Source organism: Lissotriton vulgaris, unplaced genomic scaffold (assembly GCF_964263255.1).
Source record: "Lissotriton vulgaris unplaced genomic scaffold, aLisVul1.2 SCAFFOLD_1211, whole genome shotgun sequence".
NCBI classification, from domain to species: Eukaryota; Metazoa; Chordata; class Amphibia; order Caudata; family Salamandridae; genus Lissotriton; species Lissotriton vulgaris.
The window spans coordinates 462,891-484,512 of NW_028245045.1; the positions used below are offsets into that span (position 1 = coordinate 462,891).

Here is a 21,622-nt window from a genome sequence, read left to right on the forward strand (position 1 = left end):
CAGACAAGTAAGCGCCGTATCCTCTTCCTGCTTCAACATTCTTCGCATGCTCAGAAAAACATTTCGCTGGATCCCCTCCGACACAAGGAAAACAGTCACCCACGCTCTGGTCACGAGCCGACTGGACTACGGAAACACCCTCTACGCAGGTACTACCGCAAAACTCCAGAAGAAACTCCAACGAATCCAAAACGCCTCAGCCAGACTCATATTAGACATCCCACGCAACAAACACATCTCTGATCACCTTAAAGACCTCCACTGGCTACCCGTCAATAAGAGGATCACTTTCCGTCTACTTACCCACGCACACAAATCACTCTACGACATCGGTCCAGAATGCCTCAACTCACGACTGTCCTTCTACACCCCCTCCCGCCAACTACGTTCTTCCAGCCAAGCCCTCGCCACTGTACCTCGCATCAACAAGACCACCATGGGAGGCAGATCCTTTTCATACCTGGCTGCTAAAACATGGAACTCACTCCCCGCTTACCTTCGCCTTACCCAGAACCACCTAGCATTCAGAAAGCAACTTAAAACGTGGATATTTGACAAGTAATACTCCTCCCCTCCCTAAGCGCCTTGAAACCCTCTGGGTATGTAGTGCGCTATACAAATTATATGACTTGACTATATGACTTGACTTGGGGTAATGACAAGCTCCCAAGAATTTCCAAAGGGGCCAAGAACAGAGTTCATAACTCCATTAGACACTACAGGATCCACTGAAAATCCACAGACCCCGTGACTTCATTTTAGGACTCCAGTTTCTGAAAGCAGCTGAAATCTCTGGGTGAAGCTATGGAAGGAAATGAGGAATTACTGGGGGGAATTAACATGAGCAGCTAAGGAGAGCTTGCAAAGAGATCCCACATTTTTCAACTAAGCATTTTCTTCAGTTTAGTAATTGTTGTGACATGTTCAATAGATAGAAAGGTGAAAAGTTGACACAAGTGCGCCTTGTGGTTTGCCAGCTGTGACCTGCCAGACTCTGGAACCAGCAATACCCTTGAAAACACCGCAGCAATGATGCTCACTCAGAGGAGCCCAGAGAAATTAAACGCTGAAAGACCTCAAGCACATGGCTCACTAGCTGCATGGCAGCAAGAAGACACACAGCAGCATCAACTAAAGTCAGTAATGAAAACTTTACTGTAACATTTTTCCACACAGACAAGTTCTGTCGTAAAGTGTAAAGCTACTGTCTTGCACACAAAGGACAGCTCCATTTTCAAAAACTCGTATGGATACAATAAATATGGAGTTTTATATACTAATTCTGTACACAAAAAACGCTTCCTCACAGCCATAGAAATTTACATTTAACAGTGCAACATGTATAATTTAAATCTCTCTTTTTGTCAGACAGTTTAGGTTTACTTACTAAACACAAGCAACTATTTTGCTTAATTGTACACATTTCATACATGTATACAGGCACACATGTATACATATATATGTATACATATATACAGAGAGGATGAGAAAAAGATTGATCATAGGGGATAGACAGATAGATAGATAGATAGATAGACATACAGACATATAGATATTAAACAACCTGTACAGTTTTCTACACATAAAACTCCAAAAAGGCACAATTGTCTTTACAACATGTACAAAATGGCTGGAGCGGACAAGAAACTACAAATATTGGTCAAGAGTTCATGATTGCACATGGGTCGGTACAAGTTTCGCTCTGAAAAAAATGTGCTTTAAGGAACAGAAGGATCTCAAAGAAACCTTCAAGTTAGTTTTACAAAATAAAACTTTAAAAAAGTACTAGGTTGCAATCACAAGCCTGTCCTCGTCGTCGTCACTGCTGGCATCACTAAAATGCACAGTACTTTGCATGCGGGACAACTCCATTCGCCTGCGTATTTGTCTGTCTGGAGAAGAAGTCTGGTGAGAGGGAGACCTCGATGAAGCTTCAGAATGTACTTTTCGGAAGGGCTCAGTGGCAGAAGCAGTTTTGCCCTTCACAGAAGTAATGTCATGAGGCAGCTGAGCTTGCCTCACTGGGTCACCTCTCTCGGTATGGGTCTTCTCCTGCACATTCACCTTGTTATGGTCAACAGCCTGCTCTGACGCCTTTCTGGCACTGGAGTCTTGGGCTACAGGCAGTGCATGAGGAGAGTCAGCTCTGGTGAACTGGTGAGTATCTGTGACAGGAAAGTGTGCAGGTCTTTGCTCAAGTGGAGTCTCTGAGGGTTTCCCGTTGGAAGTCAGTGAGCCAGCAAGTCCCCGTCCATCTACTGTTACTGGGCTGACAGACGGAATTAAAGTAGGCAGTGCTATGTTCAGTATCTGCAAGCCTGGAATGTGAGTCTGGGGGCCTGGGTTACTCTGTGTCGATGGGCTTGCCGTCAAAACTTGTAGCCCTAAAGCACTGAGGGTAAGACCAGACGGATGTATTTGTGGGGCTAGGTTTGAATTTGTCAGGCCCAAGATGTTCAGCGTCTCCATGCTCAGCGACGGAAGAGGGGTGGTCAGCTTTGGGAGACCAGGCACATGAACCTGACCAATGGGGATGCACGGCAGGACACTGTTCACTTCTGCAACTCCAAGGGTATTTGTAGGTCCAGATGTCTCAGAAGATTTGTCACCCGGTGTATTTGCGTTTCTATGGAACACACCAACCGCAGGGAAAGTTAGCTGCACTTGCCCCGCTTGGAGCGGCAGAAAGGCCGAGTATGCAGCCAGGCCCGCTGGAACCAGCTGGATGCCACCTACTGGTATGCTGTAAGGTACTCTGGCTGGTTGCTGCGAATGCAAAGGAAGGTGGCTAAAAAGATGCGCCTCCGTAGATGGAAATTGAGTGGCTTGTTCCTTGGACACCTCTGGTTTTTTCGAATTTATTTCATATTCTGGAAAAGCCATGAAGGGTGCCACCATTGTAGTCTGTGTGCCACGGTCCACAGGTGATGAGGGGAGTTTCACAGATGATGCATCCTGTAAGACAAGATATAACCAATCATAATGTATTCAGATGTATATCCAGAGTCTCATATTGCTCCATTACAACACATTCATAAAGAATATTTTTGCTTAACAAATCCCACGTTGGCTGCCACAGCAATGTGTTTGATGCTAATAAATTATTACAACTGAGTTGTGACTCACAATGTCTGTTGCAAGAGCCAGCAAACAAGGTGAAAGGTTGGTCACAAGCATAATTGCAGCTGCAGTTTAAATAAGGCAAAGACATTTTTTTCCTACAACTTAACAGTGATCAGAAAAAAGGAAATATTTATGGTAACATGTTTAGGTTTTGAGCACTAAAGGTCATTACGGGTAACATAGAATCTTTCTGCCTTTCCTACACTTTGAGACTCAGCTCTTTTAAAATCTGACTTACAATGCACTGATTCTAAATATCTTTTGCAACAAATTATTAACTTTTTTGTGTATTTACTTTAAAACCGGATACTGTTTTTAATCTTTATGTGTGCAACTATACCACCTCTTTCGTATGAAAGAGCAAGGCTTCTAAGATTTGAGTGGTTTGTGGGACGGATGATGGTGTGACCATTTAATATAAGGAATAAAATACCCCTTCCATACATCTTGGAGTTCCATGAACTTCTAAAGGAATTCTGCCTGCGGCCTGATTAGTCACGGATCTCTTTGGTGGCTTGTAATATCTTTATAGTGTATGCAGGGTGTACTTTAGCCCATATATAAAATACACACACATTTGTAATAAAATAAAGTCAATATTTACTATGCTTTGCTGAAGGCAGCATATTGACAAAAAAATATTATCTCTCTCTCTATATATATATATATATATATATCTATTGCAATGCAATAGATCTCACATTTGCGAGAGTTAAGTTTTTGGCACTGTAAATGACAATGCCTTTTACTTATATGAGTTGATAATTAACACACAAATAAAAGGCATTGTCATGTACAATGCCAATAGCTCAAACTCTTGCAAATGCTAGACCTATTCAAAGAAGCGGCCGCCATTGTCCCGGGCTGCTTAGAAAGTGAAAGCTTGCATGGCACGCTGAATGTTGCAGGACAGCATGTTGTGCCATCAGTAGGAGAAAATATTTAAAGAAAATAGTGCTTACAGACTAAAACAGGCTCGCAGTGTAACAACTGAAGTAAAAGGGCAAGTCCTCATGGGAGGTTACGAATGAAGACAAGGCAGTACTAAGGAGGGACTAAAAAGCCTATTAATGAATCAGAAGCCTGCATTTACGAAGCACAATGACCAAAGCCAATGACAAATATAGGCAGAGAATGGGCGGGGCTAGTATTCCATACTCCAATACAGCATGGCTTGCAGCGGATGCGCTGCCCAGGCTCGACCTAAAAACACAGTGATTACAGTAACTGAAAATTGAGAGGTGATGCTCACATCTCCTGAGGAAAAATACAAGATATTCACAAAAAAAACTCTTCAACTGCTTATTAGATTGAAATGTAGAAACAAATACTGAAAGGACCCAGGAGCATTAGAGGGAAAGGAATGAAGATGAGAGCACACACATTCTGTAGCTTTCACAATTCTATCTGTGAGTTTGCCCAAAACGCTGCTGGCATGTGTGCAATGGTTCTGTTCTACAATCATTGGATTCAATCGTTAGCAAATGCCGCCTTTCCTAAATTGTAAACTGATTATAATAATTTGCTTTGTGTTTAAAGAGTACTTACTGAAGCTGGTCTTCTATAACACACTACAGTAGGTTAGAAGGAAAAGGAAAACACAGTAATGGAGCTTTCACTGGAAGCGAACATTTTGAGGGATTTGCCATTTAAGTTCCACAGAGAAAATTACCATCTCACTTAAGACGCACAATATGTGGCAGTTATAACTCAAAGCAAAGAAATACAAAAAGTTACCTACATAAAGGTCCTTTCATGAATCATAATCACAGATCACAGTGGTTTCCACTTAAAAGAGCAACAATACACCGCCCTCTGAACACAGATTGCATATGATGAAGCCAGCAACCATAGTTTTTAAGTGCATTTACTTCCCTGTAGACCAACATCTGGATAGAAAACCTTTCACAGCATTTAGAGTATGTTGTTGTGGGTTCAGCTAAAGGATTATTTTGTGCATCACTAAATGCGGTGTCATAATGGATTTGTGAACAGTGGGGTTGATACACCAACAGGTAGCCCAAAAATAAGCCCTCAATTTTAGTTTTGATGCGCAGTTGGCCTATCACTGACACGAAGTCGGAGCCACACCTGTTAGTGCACACACTTTACATTATGGTTAGTGGTCGTAGACTCGGATGGTTCACCAAAGCATTGGTACACACCACTCTGGAACCCTTATTACCGACCTGCAGGTGTTGGAAAAGAGACATTAGCGGTGACATGACGCCGAGGGAATGGGACGCTCTCCATTATACCCAGAAGTTATCACGGAACTTTACATTTCAAAACATCCAGCATAACATTCTTCATAGGGCTTACCCCAAACCGGCGTGCTTACATATAATGTTTAGGTCCGCCACTCTGTCCCAGATGCCGTGCACCGAATGATATCATGGCGCACTTGTTCTGGAACTGCCCGCCCACCAGGACCTTATGGAGGGAGGTTACAGAAGCATTACTGGAGGTGACGGGTCAGAAAGAGCAGCTTACTATGGAGGGGGTGCTGTCTGGCCTATTTAAATAGAATTGCACCACTTAAATGTGGTAAGGCTGAGGCAGTGACGCTAAGGCGGGAGGAGGTCTGAGGCTTGCGCAGAATTGCTATAGCAGCATCACGGAACGTCCTATTGCCGGACATTCAAAGAAACCCTTACTGGCTAGATTTTAACCAAATAAAATTGGTTAAAAAATAAATAGTTTTGGTGAGAAGGCATATGCATGATTTAATGTTTGGGTCCAGCATGTGTTGGCTGATGTCTTACATTTACGTTCCTTTGGAGGTACAGTGTTTCCTTTGTTACCTACAAGAGACTTGGTCTAACCTTGATATGGCTATAGACGGTTTTACTTCAGTCGGCACTCTGGTCGCTGCATCGAGGAGGGGTAATACAAAAGGGACCTTTTGATATTGATCTCCACAACTGCCTCACTCAGAACTGTTAAACATATTCTAGCCTCTCCACACTTCTAATTAGTCCTGGTAAGCATGGCTGGCATTTTGAATCATGTGATTATCAAATTTTATAATGTTTTTGACAACCACAGGACCCAGGTTGTAACTGCTCTGGAGAATTTTCTGTTCGTTAAGAATAAGGATATCATTTGGGCACGAGATTTTAACCTGCCTAAATGTTCTATATCCCTTGATGAGGCATATGGGCAAGAGGACCTCATTGAATAAGATTTGGAACACTTTAAACATTGTCCATATGGAACCCATCTTAACAGGCTAGTGGCAAGACTTGAGATGTATATAATGGCCCCATCTCTTATTAGGCGTCGACAGCCAACAATACACTTTTACAGGTACCAGGGGCCAGAGTAACATAGATCACATACAAATTTCGAGAAATAAAGGTTTAACGCCTCTCCATCTGGTGAGAAATACACATTTTGAAAGTGATCACAAACCTCTTAAGTTATCACTCGAGATTCCAATTCAAGCTAAAATTATGATGGAAGCCAAGGCACATACTTATTTAGTAAAACAGACTTAGATATGGGTAAAGTGGACAGGTGTCGAGCCAGACCAAGTTATGCATGACTTACATGAGTGGCAATAATGATAATTTCGATTTATGTTTGGAGGATAATCCAGAACCCTCAGCATTCATTAACTCACATATTTCTATTTCGATCAATCCATTGGCCATCCTCTGAGAAAGGTGGTAAGAGCTAACATAAAAAAGAATAATGGGTGGTTTCACAGCCAGTTCACTAAGGCACGCAGGGACTTAATAAACATCTACATGAATCCCCAAGGGATTGGGATGTCATCATAGAGAGTAGAACACGATATAAACAGGCTGTAAAACTAAGAAAGCAGAATTTACAGGATATAGCTTCGGCAAATCTGACACAGGCGGCCAACACCAGGGATAATAATCTATTTTGGAGAACAGTAAACGACCCATTCCTCAATGACAAATCTGGCCCGAATTTAGAAAAAAACTATAGGGGCAGAAATGGGTAGACCACTTCTCCACCATTTTTGTATCTATAATCGATCTTACAGGAGTAGCTTGTCAATCACCAAACATCAAAGATTTTGACATTACCTTTAATAAGGAGGAAATTCAGAGAGAGTTAGTTAAATTCGTACAGAAGAAGGCTCCCGGTACCAATGAGGTACCAACAGATGTAAATAAGCAACTTCCTGCTCTATGGGTGCCCTGGCTAACACAGGTGTGTAAGGCCACTAGAAAAGGTCACATATCACCCAACTCGTCCGAGTCCATTATCCTTCCTATATGTAAAAAAGGCTACAAACAGAACTCCAAATGCTATAGACACATCTCACTGTTGTACTGCTCAGTAAAATGACAGTGAAGAGAACTATTAGAGAGATTGGAGGAATGGGATGGGCCAATTACATACTCTCACGTGCACAGTATAGCTTCAGGAAACCTGGTACGACTGAGCAATGTCATAATTTAAATCTTTTAATAGGTAAATATTTTAATATCAGATCTAGCGATTTGTACATGTGTTTTATGGATTCATGTAGTACTTTTGATCTGGTGAGTCATAGCAAGCTATGGAGAGTAATATCTGCTTTGGGGGCCACTAAAGACATCATTGCACTATTTATTCACTTGTATAGTAATATTTCTGCCAAGATACGATTTGGACCATAGGGTGCATTTACCAATTATATTCACATCCGTAAGGGAGTCAGAGAGGGGTGATTTCTGGCCCCGTTTCTCTTCTCCGTGTAAATCAATGGTATTGATTGAACGCCTTCAATCACTTTGTACTGATGCCCCAAAAGCAGGGGCTAGACCAGTACCAATTTTGTGTATTACGCCTTACTTGTAGCTTTAACCCCAGCCTAGCCCAAGCACCTATTAATTCTTTTAGTGACTTCAAAAAAGGGGAGAAAGGATTACAAGCACCAAGCACTTTAATTAACTTGCCCTTAAATTCGCAGATAAAGAGGATTGGAAAATGCATAAAACTTTACTGTCACTAACATAGCCAGTAATAATGAGGAGATCTTTAGATTTGCCACCAAGCTTGGGGAGAAGGGAATACCGGACATGATAACGTTATATAATACAAAGAAACTTCCACTAGAGAAAACTCAATGGATCCCCAGCAGGTCCGTTAGTCACCAGAGTTCTCTTGAAATCTTGCATTGTTGCCTAAAACACGCTGGGTGCAGGAAACCTGTCTGGTGCCATTGGAATGTGGCAGACACATCGGCAAGCATGGTGACACGAGGTCACTAAGGCCAGTAAATGTGCAAAAGGAGGTGGGTACATTACCACCGATCGGGGAGAAGGCCTGGGTTGCCTGTGGGGATGAGTCTGCAATACCATGTGGAAACTGGTCACGTCAAAAGGGACATTCGGGTGAGCATAGAACAGCTGTGCACACCGATCATGTGTGACGTCGGTGCGTAAACCTGTCTTTACCAAACATTGCTCCATTTGTGTAATTTGGACTGGGGGCAGCGTTGTTTAAATGACTCGACCCTGTGCACTGTAGTGCATTTGTTGCTGCGCTGATCCCCTTTGGATCTGTACCCCAATGAGGGAGTCTGCATCTTGAGTTTTCAGCTCAATGTTGTTTCCCCTACTACCGAGTCTAACACTGCTGAGTTCCCCTCCCATCTTCTCAACGAATGCCTTCCTGGCCGATGCCCCATCCTTCTACCAATGCCAGCGCTTCTTGGATCCCATCTGAAGTCAGAGAGGCTAAGGGTGACTTCCGTATGGGAGTTTACTGTCGGGTCTCACACCTTCGATACCCTCCACCTTCCTTTCACTTAACTGCTGCTCTCCACACACACTTCTAATCTTAGTGACAGTTTTTCATGCTGCTCAGCATCTCTATGTTGGGTGAATCCACCCTTTGTTTATAGTGCTCTACGTGAATGCCGTGTCATTTTAAAGTAAACCACATGGATTCCACGTTCAGTAGTGACAGAGGCATGCTCACGTTCTTCCACTCGGAATCGAAATTAAAATGAAATACATTTTAACAACAACGCTGCAGCTAAATATGGAATTAGGAACTTTCTGCCTGCACAAAGCACTTAATTATATGTCTGCGGCACAGCCAGACGGCGTTCAAAACCGAGGGAGGACCCCACATAAGAATGTCCTACTTTCTTTCTTCCCTAATCAGTAAATAGGCGATCATGTCAAAGTAACCCAATGATGTGAGTTAGATAGGGGATATTCTTCGAGCATCAGACAGATGCCCACACACCCCTTCTCCACTTATTAAACTATATTGTGCCCCATTACTTCAGCTCAACCAGGCTCATGGCCTCTTCACTAAATGAAGCACTAAAGCCAGCCAGGTCCTCCTACCAGAGAAATTGATGAATTTTAGGTTGGTGCGTGCTGTCAGGTTCCCATCAAGTCTGCTGTAAGAGGGACAGTTCCCTGCTTCAGAGTGCCGGCGGCCATAAGACAGTTGAGTCGCGTGCTTCACTTGAGGAGTCCCGCTTCTGTCTAGTTCTTCTTCCTCGGACGTGACGGCACTCTACTGCACATCCGGATTAATCCCGGCCCCATGGTGTGCCACAGTGATTGACAGCAGTATCGACTCCCGAGAGGTAAGCCCCCCCAATTGGAGCAGTGTGAGTGTGTGTGATGAGTCTGACTATGTTAAGCCGCGCGCCGGCGCCATAGCCGCATTCATTGTTTCTAGGCAACACAGCAGGCAGCTGCCAGGCAGAGTGCAGAGATACATTGTAGCTCTCTCAGCCACTCCGCAGAGCTGAGAGCAGATCGGTTTAACTCTTTAGGAACTCATCCCAGGCAGCAGCACGCCGGTCAGAGCAGCAGAGAGCCTGTTCACAGGTGCCGTTGGCGCGGGCTGAGGGTGGCAAAATGCGTGACGATGCATTACAGTGCGGTGATGCGGAATACCGCACTGAAATGCATGAGTGTCACGGCTGATGCGTGATACTTGGCAGGACTGAATATTTTGACAGTCCTGGTTTCCCCCTCTTCAAACAGAAGACAATCTACCACCTGTGAAACAGAACATTTTTTAGGTTATTTCTTTAAAAGGTTGGGCAGCAGAGAATGAATGTGTGGCCATGTCAGCGAACGGGGAGGGAGACGAGAGGGTCACACTGGCACTAGGTGTGCCAGAGGATGGAGGGGATCGGAGTTACTAATGAAGGTAGCGACCCCAGAAACCTTACCTTTTCTGCTGTGCAGAGCCACAGTCTTTGTAGGAAGGAAGTGTTGCTTTGACAGGGTCCCACTGGGAGCACTACCTGTATTGCTGTAACCTTCTGGTATATGGTTGACTGTCTGAGACACCAGAGGGTTGAGAGGCAGGCATGGTCTCGAAACTAATGCAGGGAAATTACCAGGCTGCCCAGAAGCTACTATGCTTGCTTCACATTCAGTGATACAATACAGTCGCCATGACTCTCGGCTCCAGAATGGGCACCTGAGATGCTGTTGCAGTGCCTAGTGCTATACCCTCTGTACACACACTAATAACTATGGTTCACTCATTTAATGTTCATTCATTTTGAGTATTTCTCTGCCAAATTTCATGCAGATTGGTGGAAGGAAGCAAATGTTATAAGAGGGTTCGAAAAAGTTCTATTTTTCCATTCAAAATTTCACCTTAAATTTTGCTTGTGTGACCAGGAAAATTGAAATCGTGTTGTGGTTGGAATTAAATGTGTAAGAGGTGTTGCATATAATAAAAGAATGTCAAATAACAGAAAGTTGACACTTTGGTTCACCAATCTGTATTTTTATGAAATCTTTTTGGGGGACACCTAAAATTCTATTAGGCACTGCAAGTTTCAATAATCAACACACTTTGAAATCTACTGTTCTTTTGGTTGTTGAACCGTGTTCATGGAAACCCCTATTAAACACAATGACGGCTAGGTGGGTACATGCAAATCTGACAGGAGATACAGGTAAACCCCACACAGGTGTAAAATGTCCTTTTCTCTTCTGAAAATGAAATGGTAAGAGGTAAGACATGAGCTCCAACAACAACCTTGGCCAGTTCTTAAGATAATTGTGAGTCCACAAACTGCCATCAAAACACTTCTGTTAGACGGACCGGGAGGGTCGGCCGAGGTTACGGGGAGAGGTCTCCAGGGAGAGCCGTCTCCAACGACTGTACAGATAAGTAACTTCCCCCCCACAGACGGACACCACACAAGGTTGAAGGTTAACGAGACTTTATATGCAATTCTTAGGTTACGATGATGGATACAAGGAGGTCTGGACTCAGGGGTCCCCTCGGTTCTAGTCTCTGGTCTAGGAAAGGGGTAGCGGGACAGTCTTAGTTACCAATGAGTACAAAATAGCTCTCAATCCTCGAGCTCGGCGTTCTAGATGATCGGGCCGTGGAGGAGCCAAGCAGGTCCCGAGATGGATGAAGGAAGGACGACGGTCCGCGGCGGAGCCTGCAGGTCCCGGTAGAAGATGACGGTTACAACGGTCCGCGGCCACGCCAGCAGATCCCGACGACGATGAAGGATGAAGGTTACGACGGCTGTGGCAGCGCCAACAGGCAGGACGATGGTGCACAGGACAGAGCTATGGCAGCGCCAGTAGTCCGTCCAGGATGAGTTCCTCTTTGCGTCTCTCGACTCCAAGATACAACTGCCCTCCTGCTCTGGAGCTGCCCCAGTTATAGGGCTGGCGTGCTTTGATGTCCGGACCCTCGCACTTGGAGGTCGGGAGGTCCGGGATGGGGGAGTCCAGACACCCAGCAGGGGGGTGGAGCCAGCGCCCGGGGAGGCGATGGGCGAGCGGCACTTGGTGGGGCCCATCCTTCGAGCCCCGCCAGGACCTGATTGACGAGCCGTTGGAATGTTGCTGGGGCATTCTTCATGCCGAAGGGCATGACCGTGAAATGGTAATGGCCATCGGGGGTGGAGAAGGCAGAACGTTCTTGCGCCCGGGGTGTGAGGCCGATCTGCCAATAGCCTGCTGTCAGGTCGAAGATGCTGAGGTAGCGGGCAGCTCCCATTCGGTCGACTAGTTCATCTGCCCGGGGGATGGGATGCGCGTCTGTTCTGGTGACCGCATTCAAGCCCCGGTAGTCGACGCAGAACCGGAGTTCTGGGGTGGTGCCGGGGGCCGCTGCCTTGGGGACCAGTACGACAGGGCTGGCCCAGGGACTGTCTGAGGGCTCGATGACCCCGATCGTGAGCATCTTGGCTATTTCTTCCTGGATGCAGGCCCGTACCCGGTCTGGCACGCGGTAGGCCCGGTGGCGGATAGGGGGGCTGTCCCCGGTATCCACATCGTGCACACACCAGGAAGTGACACCCGGGGTGAGGGAGAACAGGCTGGCGAACTGTGATAGGAGGGCTTGACACTCCTGGCGTTGTTCTCTGGTGAGGGCCTCTGAGAGCCGGACCCCATCCACGGAGCCGTCTTGCTCTTGAGTCCGTAGGAGGTCAGGGAGAGGCTCGGAGTCTTCTTCAACCCCAGTGTCTGTGGCCATCAGGAGGCTGAGCTCTGTTCGCACAAAGGGGGGCTTTAGTCTGTTAGCGTGGAGGACCCGGAGAGGGTTCCGGGAGGATTCCATGTCGATGAGATAAGTGGCAGGACCCTTGCGCTCTATTACTTTGAAGGGCCGAGGTTACGGGGAGAGGTCTCCAGGGAGAGCCGTCTCCAACGACTGTACAGATAAGTAACTTCCCCCCCACAGACGGACACCACACAAGGTTGAAGGTTAACGAGACTTTATATGCAATTCTTAGGTTACGATGATGGATACAAGGAGGTCTGGACTCAGGGGTCCCCTCGGTTCTAGTCTCTGGTCTAGGAAAGGGGTAGCGGGACAGTCTTAGTTACCAATGAGTACAAAATAGCTCTCAATCCTCGAGCTCGGCGTTCTAGATGATCGGGCCGTGGAGGAGCCAAGCAGGTCCCGAGATGGATGAAGGAAGGACGACGGTCCGCGGCGGAGCCTGCAGGTCCCGGTAGAAGATGACGGTTACAACGGTCCGCGGCCACGCCAGCAGATCCCGACGACGATGAAGGATGAAGGTTACGACGGCTGTGGCAGCGCCAACAGGCAGGACGATGGTGCACAGGACAGAGCTATGGCAGCGCCAGTAGTCCGTCCAGGATGAGTTCCTCTTTGCGTCTCTCGACTCCAAGATACAACTGCCCTCCTGCTCTGGAGCTGCCCCAGTTATAGGGCTGGCGTGCTTTGATGTCCGGACCCTCGCACTTGGAGGTCGGGAGGTCCGGGATGGGGGAGTCCAGACACCCAGCAGGGGGGTGGAGCCAGCGCCCGGGGAGGCGATGGGCGAGCGGCACTTGGTGGGGGAGAGCCATCGGCACCTCTTTCTCCCATTGACTTGCCAAGTAGCCCGCTCACCTCCTGGGTGGAGGGTGGTGCCGGAATGTCTGAGGCCGGGCCAGGCCCAGGGTTGAGGTCGATCGGGGGCCAGGCGGCCTCGTGGTGGAGTGTCCAAGATGGCGCCCCAGGCTGGGCGCGTGGGCCGGCAGTGGATCGGACCCACGAGGTCGGTAGGCTCGAGGGCAGGGGTCCCTGAGGGGACGGAGGACGTGCAATGGTGGTGTGTGGTACTTGCGGGACTGGGCTCAGGCCTGGTTGGGCCGGGGGAGAGCGGCCCTTCATGTGGCCTGTCCAACATGCGTCCCCCCCAGCTGAAGGCGGGGAGAGTTACCCATCCTCTTGGGGACTCTCCTCGTCGAGGCGGAAAAACCGGGACAGGCCATCCGCGTTGGCGTGATCTGGCCCCGGCCGGTGTTCGACTGTGAAGTCCATACCTTGCAAGGAGATGGACCAGCGTAGTAGCTTTGGGTTCTCCCCCCGCATATGCATCAGCCATTGCAGGGGTCGGTGGTCGGTCTGCACCCGAAAGTGGGTGCCGAAAAGGTAGGGCCGGAGCTTCTTGAGGGCCCATACCACAGCGAAGGCTTCCCTCTCTATGGTGCTCCAGCGTTGCTCCCGTGGTAGGAGTCTCCGGCTGATGAAGGCCACCGGTTGATCAAGGCCTTCGGTGTTCACTTGCGACAGGACTGCCCCAATGCCCTGGTCGGAGGCGTCCGTCTGGACGACGAACTCCCGGCTGTAGTCTGGGGCCTGGAGCACAGGGGCGGAACACATGGCGGCCTTTAATTGTTCAAAGGCAGTTTGACACTCTGGGGTCCAGGTGACTTTCTTGGGCTGGTTCTTTGACGTGAGTTCTGTGAGGGGCCCCACTATGGTACCATAGTCTTTTACGAACCTTCGGTAGTAGCCCGTGAGGCCCAGGAAGGCTCGTACCTCGGTTTGGGTGATGGGGGGCTGCCAGGCCTGGATGGCGGCAATTTTCAGCTGTAGCGGGGCCACTAGGCCGCTTCCCACCTGGTGTCCGAGGTAGGTTACAGACCCTTGCCCAATTTGACACTTGCTGGCCTTGATCGTGAGGCCAGCTCGCTGAAGGGCTTGCAGCACTGCTCGGAGGTGGTGGAGGTGCTCGGTCCAATGGTGGCTGTATACAGCGATGTCGTCTAGGTAGGCGGCGCTGAATCCTTCGAGCCCCGCCAGGACCTGATTGACGAGCCGTTGGAATGTTGCTGGGGCATTCTTCATGCCGAAGGGCATGACCGTGAAATGGTAATGGCCATCGGGGGTGGAGAAGGCAGAACGTTCTTGCGCCCGGGGTGTGAGGCCGATCTGCCAATAGCCTGCTGTCAGGTCGAAGATGCTGAGGTAGCGGGCAGCTCCCATTCGGTCGACTAGTTCATCTGCCCGGGGGATGGGATGCGCGTCTGTTCTGGTGACCGCATTCAAGCCCCGGTAGTCGACGCAGAACCGGAGTTCTGGGGTGGTGCCGGGGGCCGCTGCCTTGGGGACCAGTACGACAGGGCTGGCCCAGGGACTGTCTGAGGGCTCGATGACCCCGATCGTGAGCATCTTGGCTATTTCTTCCTGGATGCAGGCCCGTACCCGGTCTGGCACGCGGTAGGCCCGGTGGCGGATAGGGGGGCTGTCCCCGGTATCCACATCGTGCACACACCAGGAAGTGACACCCGGGGTGAGGGAGAACAGGCTGGCGAACTGTGATAGGAGGGCTTGACACTCCTGGCGTTGTTCTCTGGTGAGGGCCTCTGAGAGCCGGACCCCATCCACGGAGCCGTCTTGCTCTTGAGTCCGTAGGAGGTCAGGGAGAGGCTCGGAGTCTTCTTCAACCCCAGTGTCTGTGGCCATCAGGAGGCTGAGCTCTGTTCGCACAAAGTGGGGCTTTAGTCTGTTAGCGTGGAGGACCCGGAGAGGGTTCCGGGAGGATTCCATGTCGATGAGATAAGTGGCAGGACCCTTGCGCTCTATTACTTTGAAGGGCCCCGTCCATTTGTCTTGCAGGGCGCATGGCTCAGTGGGGGACATCACCCATACCTGTTGGCCAGGTTCGAATTCAATGGATGAGGCGTTCTGGTCATACCATTTTTTCATGTCCTCTTGACTGGCCTCTAGGTTGGCCTTCGCTAGTTCTCTGAACCGCCGGGTCTGGTTGCGGAGGGTGAGGAGGTACCGGAAGACATCTGGAGGGTTCTTTAGCGGAGGCATCTCCCAGCCTTCTTTGACGAGACTGAGCGGCCCTCGCACTGGGTGTCCATATAGCAGTTCAAATGGGCTGAAGCCCAGGGATTTCTGGGGGACTTCTCGATACGCGAAGAGGAGGCACGGCAGCAGCACATCCCACTGGCGACGGAGGGGCTCTTCCAACCCCCCGATCATTCCCTTTAGCGTGCGGTTGAACCGCTCAACGAGTCCGTTCCCTTGAGGGTGATAGGGGGTTGTGAATCTGTAGGTGACCCCGCACTGTTGCCAGAGGGACTTCATGTATTTGGAAATAAAGTTCGTGCCTCTGTCGCTGACGACTTCTCGGGGGAAGCCCACACGGGAGAAGATCCCCATCAGGGCCCGGCCGACCACCGGGGCTGTCACAGTTCGCAGAGGAACAGCCTCAGGGTAGCGGGTGGCGTGGTCCACTAGCACCAGGATGAATCGATGGCCTTGTTTTGTGCGTGGGTCCAAGGGCCCCACAATGTCTATTCCGACTCTCTCAAACGGGGTAGTGACCACGGGAAAAGGTTGCAGGGGAGCCTTTAGTTTGCGGCCGCTCTTCCCACTGGCTTGGCACGTGGGGCAAGATCGGCAATGCTGGTGCACATCGTTTCTCATTTTGGGCCAGAAGAAGTGGGTCACTAGGCGACTGTAGGTTTTATCTTGTCCCAGATGTCCTGCCAGGGGGACATCGTGGGCCAGGTTTAACAGGAAGTCTCTGAAACGGAGGGGTACCACTAGTACTCGGTTGCTCCCCAGCTCGGCGATTCTTTGCTCGCTGTACAGCAGATCATTGTCCCAGTAGACCCAATGAGTTCCGGGGGTATCCCCTGCGCTTTGGGCGAGCGCTTGCTGGCGGAGTCCCTCGAGGGAGGGACAGGTCTTCTGTTCTTTGCGAAATTGTTCTTGCGTGGGCCCCCCTTCTTGAGGCCACTGGTCGAGGCTAGCGAGGTCGGTAGGTTGAGCTGGTTCGGCGGGAATGTTACGGTCGGTGTTTTCGGCCGGGGCGACCGGAGGCGGTGGCGCCGGCCATTCGGGTTCTTCTGGCTGGTGGTTGGCACGGGCGGCCATGGAACGGGTGGTGACGCACGCCCAGTCTGGGACGCCCAACATCCCCAGGTGTTCCTTTCGCTCCACGGCGGCCCACGGAGAGCTTTCCAGGTCATTGCCCAGGAGGCAGTCTACGGGGGCATCGTCTCGGACCGTCACTTTCAACATGCCGGAGACCCCCCCCCATTCGAAGGGGACGCAGGCCATCCGACACAGGCTCTCCGAGTTATCGGCTGATCGTACAGGGCAGAGAATGTCCGGTAGATACTGTTCTGGGGCCACCAGGTGACAGCGGACGGCTGTTACACTGGCCCCGGTGTCACGAAGGGCTTCGGCCTGGTGTCCATTGATGCTCACCCATTGGCTGTACTTCTGGGTGTTAGCGGGTAGGGGGACCCGCGGGACCATGTCTTTCCCCCCTAAGCAGGCTAGAGTCATGGCGGCTGGCTCCCACTCTTGATGCTCTTGTTCGTACTCTTCCTGTTCCTCGGAGATCTGTTCTTCCCCTAGGGCTGCAGCGGCCACTTGGCGGGGTCTTGGGCTCTGGTACTGCGGGCAGTTTGGGTCGTTCGCATAGTGGCCGACTCGTTGACATCGGTGACACGTGACATTGGCTCTGTACCCCGGTCGCGCTGGGGTGCTGCCCCGGTTGGCCGGGGGGGTGGTGTTGGTAGCGGGGGCGACCGGGGCGTTGTCTCTTCCTCGCCCTTGGCCCCCTCCTCCTCCTCTGGGTCGGTGCTGACCATTGTTGTTCCGGTTCTGTTCGTAGGACCCATTCCGGCCCACTCTGGTGATCTCCCACCGGTCAGCTTCGGCTGCGAGCTGCCGGGGATCCGTTAACTTGCTGTCGAGGAGGTGTTGGCGGAGTTCAATGAAGCAATTGTTCGACAGATGCTCCCATACCATCAGGTTAAATAGTTGCTCGTAGGTCGTGACGTTGCTTCCTCGGATCCAGCCCTCGAAGGCTCGGCTAAAGTATGTTACATAGTCCACCCAAGTTGTACCCGGGATGCGGGTGCAGTCTCGGAACCTCTGACGGTACATCTCGGGTGTGAGACCATAGCGGGTGAGGAGGGCCGCTTTCATATGGTCGTAGGAGGTCATCTGGTGGTCCGGGAGCTGTAGTAGGGTGTCGCGGCCCTCATTGAGGAATCTCCCCCAGAGACCGGCTCCCCAGTCGCTTCTATCGATCCGGTGTGCAGTCATAGCGATTTCATAGGCTTTAAACCATTGCTGGATGTCGTCCTCTCTGAAGTATTCTCGGACAACCTCCTTGGGGATGTGTACCTTTTTGTCTGTGGCCCCTGAGGTGGGGGGTCGCTCGGGCACCCCTGCTTCTTTATCCTGCTTGCGTAGGTTGATCTCGGCTAGGTTTCGTTCGTGTTCGTACGCTAGTTTCTTTTCCTCGAGCTCCCTTTGTCTCTGTTTCTCCTCTCTTTCTTCTCGGAGACGCAGGTGCTCTAAGTTGATTTTTTGTTCGGCCAACTTAAGTTCAACGTCCATTTTAAGTCGGGCCATTTCTAGTTCGTGTAGTCGGGTCCTTTCTCTTTCCTGGATCTCGTCTTGCGAGAGACCCGTTCTTTGCCCTTCCGGGGCCGTGGTCGTTTTTTCTACGGTGCTTTGATCAGGGGTTCCAGCAGCCCCGGTTTCTGCCCAAGATTCTAGGGCATGCTTAAAATCGTCCTTGGTACTCAGTCCGGTGGTAGCGATACCCAGTTCGATGCAGAATTGTTTAAGTTCACGATGGTTGTACTCCTCCAATTTCTCCATTTGGAATTTCTCGGTTGATCCGCTCTCTTTCGTGGTCATTGTGACTTCGTCGTGGGGTGAGCTACTCTCTGTACGTTTATGCGGTGATTCGGATCCCGCCGCTGCCACCAATGTTAGACGGACCGGGAGGGTCGGCCGAGGTTACGGGGAGAGGTCTCCAGGGAGAGCCGTCTCCAACGACTGTACAGATAAGTAACTTCCCCCCCACAGACGGACACCACACAAGGTTGAAGGTTAACGAGACTTTATATGCAATTCTTAGGTTACGATGATGGATACAAGGAGGTCTGGACTCAGGGGTCCCCTCGGTTCTAGTCTCTGGTCTAGGAAAGGGGTAGCGGGACAGTCTTAGTTACCAATGAGTACAAAATAGCTCTCAATCCTCGAGCTCGGCGTTCTAGATGATCGGGCCGTGGAGGAGCCAAGCAGGTCCCGAGATGGATGAAGGAAGGACGACGGTCCGCGGCGGAGCCTGCAGGTCCCGGTAGAAGATAACGGTTACAACGGTCCGCGGCCACGCCAGCAGATCCCGACGACGATGAAGGATGAAGGTTACGACGGCTGTGGCAGCGCCAACAGGCAGGACGATGGTGCACAGGACAGAGCTATGGCAGCGCCAGTAGTCCGTCCAGGATGAGTTCCTCTTTGCGTCTCTCGACTCCAAGATACAACTGCCCTCCTGCTCTGGAGCTGCCCCAGTTATAGGGCTGGCGTGCTTTGATGTCCGGACCCTCGCACTTGGAGGTCGGGAGGTCCGGGATGGGGGAGTCCAGACACCCAGCAGGGGGGTGGAGCCAGCGCCCGGGGAGGCGATGGGCGAGCGGCACTTGGTGGGGGAGAGCCATCGGCACCTCTTTCTCCCATTGACTTGCCAAGTAGCCCGCTCACCTCCTGGGTGGAGGGTGGTGCCGGAATGTCTGAGGCCGGGCCAGGCCCAGGGTTGAGGTCGATCGGGGGCCAGGCGGCCTCGTGGTGGAGTGTCCAAGATGGCGCCCCAGGCTGGGCGCGTGGGCCGGCAGTGGATCGGACCCACGAGGTCGGTAGGCTCGAGGGCAGGGGTCCCTGAGGGGACGGAGGACGTGCAATGGTGGTGTGTGGTACTTGCGGGACTGGGCTCAGGCCTGGTTGGGCCGGGGGAGAGCGGCCCTTCATGTGGCCTGTCCAACAACTTCCTTCAAGAAACTAAATGCATCTACATTTCAAGAATTGCCCCTACCATTTCCAGCCGGTCTCTTGTTCTACACCCCACATTAATCTACATAAAAAACACAGACCCAAGCATATGCCTATCGTCTAATGCCTATCCTCTGAAGACGGTTCAACCAGATTGCATAAGCATGCATTTAAAAATATATATATTTTTATCTTACCTTTGTTGCAAATGGGATTTTAGGGGATGGTAACGTCTCCAAGTCTTCAGCATCTGGGGAATCAATAGACATCTGGTGGCACAGCAATTTGGGGGGCGCATCTAAAGTTTGAGTACCATTTGAATTGGTGCCTGTCTCGGGCAGAGAGCTCTTGTTTGTCTCTTGCTGAACAGCCACTCGCTGACCACTTTCCTTACTTTCGGGTGTCGTACTAAGAGCAGTCATTTTGGTGAGCAAAGCTTTTGGCAGCACGTCCATGGAGTCAGCATGAGATAAACAGCCTGGTACCCGGAGTTCTTCATCTGCACTCGACGTCTCATTTTGACTACTTCTGTAAGGTTGGTGTTGAGGGCTAGCAGTAACAGAAGGCGTGGTGGAAAGCACAGACTCAGCCTGACTGTCCTCGTCCTCATCATCGTTGTCATTGTCATCCTCGTCTTGACCATCTGAATCATCTGCATCAAATCCTGGCTTATCACAGCCAAACCGAGGTCTCTCACCTGGGTGACGAAAACCAAGACAGCATTACAGATGCTACACTGCAGTTACATGTTCTACTTAATTCAGAAGTATTGTTAGGAAGTCAAATTTTTTTGTGAAGACAGCTAAACACTAATATATATAAAAAACACAGCACTAATACAACATATCATTTGTAAAGCGGTACATCTGATTAAACTGAATTAGTTAACGACATAATATAGCCTTACACGTTAACCCTTGATTCACCAGATCAGAGCAGAAAATGGAGGGCAGGGTTTGGCAGAGCACTGCATTAAGAATCTTTCAGAGACTTGTGTGAATCCTTAGTTAGTGCACGCCACTGTCTTTTTTTGGTTGGAATGTTCCACTCTACTAATAGTTCCTGTGCCACCAGATACAAGAGGGGTACAAATTCTTTACAAAAACAGACCACGCTTTATCACTAAGTGCCATGTAAGTAGAGATGGACGGGAGTGGCAGGAGTGCAGATCATGTTGAATTGTGTCGACTTTGTGATTGTTTAAAAAAAAAATTAAATAGTGCGGTCTCCCCCACCGTATGTCAACAGATACTGAGGAAACCGATCATTGCAATGTCAAGATGTTTAGCAGGATTTTGTTTTTATTTATTTTCTTGCAGACACACAAAGAAAATGACAAAACTTCAAAAATAAAGGACTGGCCATGCAACACAAACACACTGGCTCTGGCATTTAGGTGTGTATTCCTTTTCAGGCAGCTATGCACATGTGATCAGGCAAAATGCGGTCACTCGCACTGCAAGGTACTCAATTGGAAGCAAAACAAGAATGATACTTGAGCAAACCAAAGCATGAAGAAGGCTTACAAGGGAGGCTATATATCTATATATATATATATATATATATATATATATATATATATATATATATATATATATATACATATACACACACACAAAAACATATGTATATATTTATATATATCTATATATATAAATCAAAGCAGCACTCGCGATCATCTAATGTGGCGCCACAACATGATACAGACTCCGCCAGCAAAAACATGCAGGTAAGTGTCTTTTATTCAAACATCAAAATGTCCAAATGATGCGTTTCGGCCGCCAGACATGCGGCCTTGTTCACATAGCGCGCTGCTAAATAATGGTGCAATATATACAGGTAATAGTGGCAGTCTTTTTTCTATTTTTGTTGCAGTGATAAGGCATTTTACTACATGTGGCTCACTTTTGCTGTAGTACTGCTTTACTGCCAATGGTAGTAATGACAAACAGTAAGTCATGCACTG

General features: G+C 49.5%; 1 protein-coding gene across 1 annotated transcript in view; it reads right to left on the reverse strand.

Annotated features, from left to right (window-relative positions):
* Positions 1 to 1,132: 1,132 nt before the first annotated feature.
* HIVEP1 (HIVEP zinc finger 1) overlaps positions 1,133 to 21,622 on the reverse strand; it is a 251,665-nt gene continuing 231,175 nt past the window's right edge. Inside the window, exons 6-7 of the mRNA XM_086948991.1 lie at positions 19,854 to 20,353; positions 1,133 to 2,955 (exon numbers count right to left, since the gene is read on the reverse strand). Coding sequence (XP_086805117.1) covers positions 1,786 to 2,955; positions 19,854 to 20,353 — 1,670 coding nt within the window. The 3' untranslated portion in view covers positions 1,133 to 1,785. The remainder of the gene's footprint in view (positions 2,956 to 19,853; positions 20,354 to 21,622) is intronic.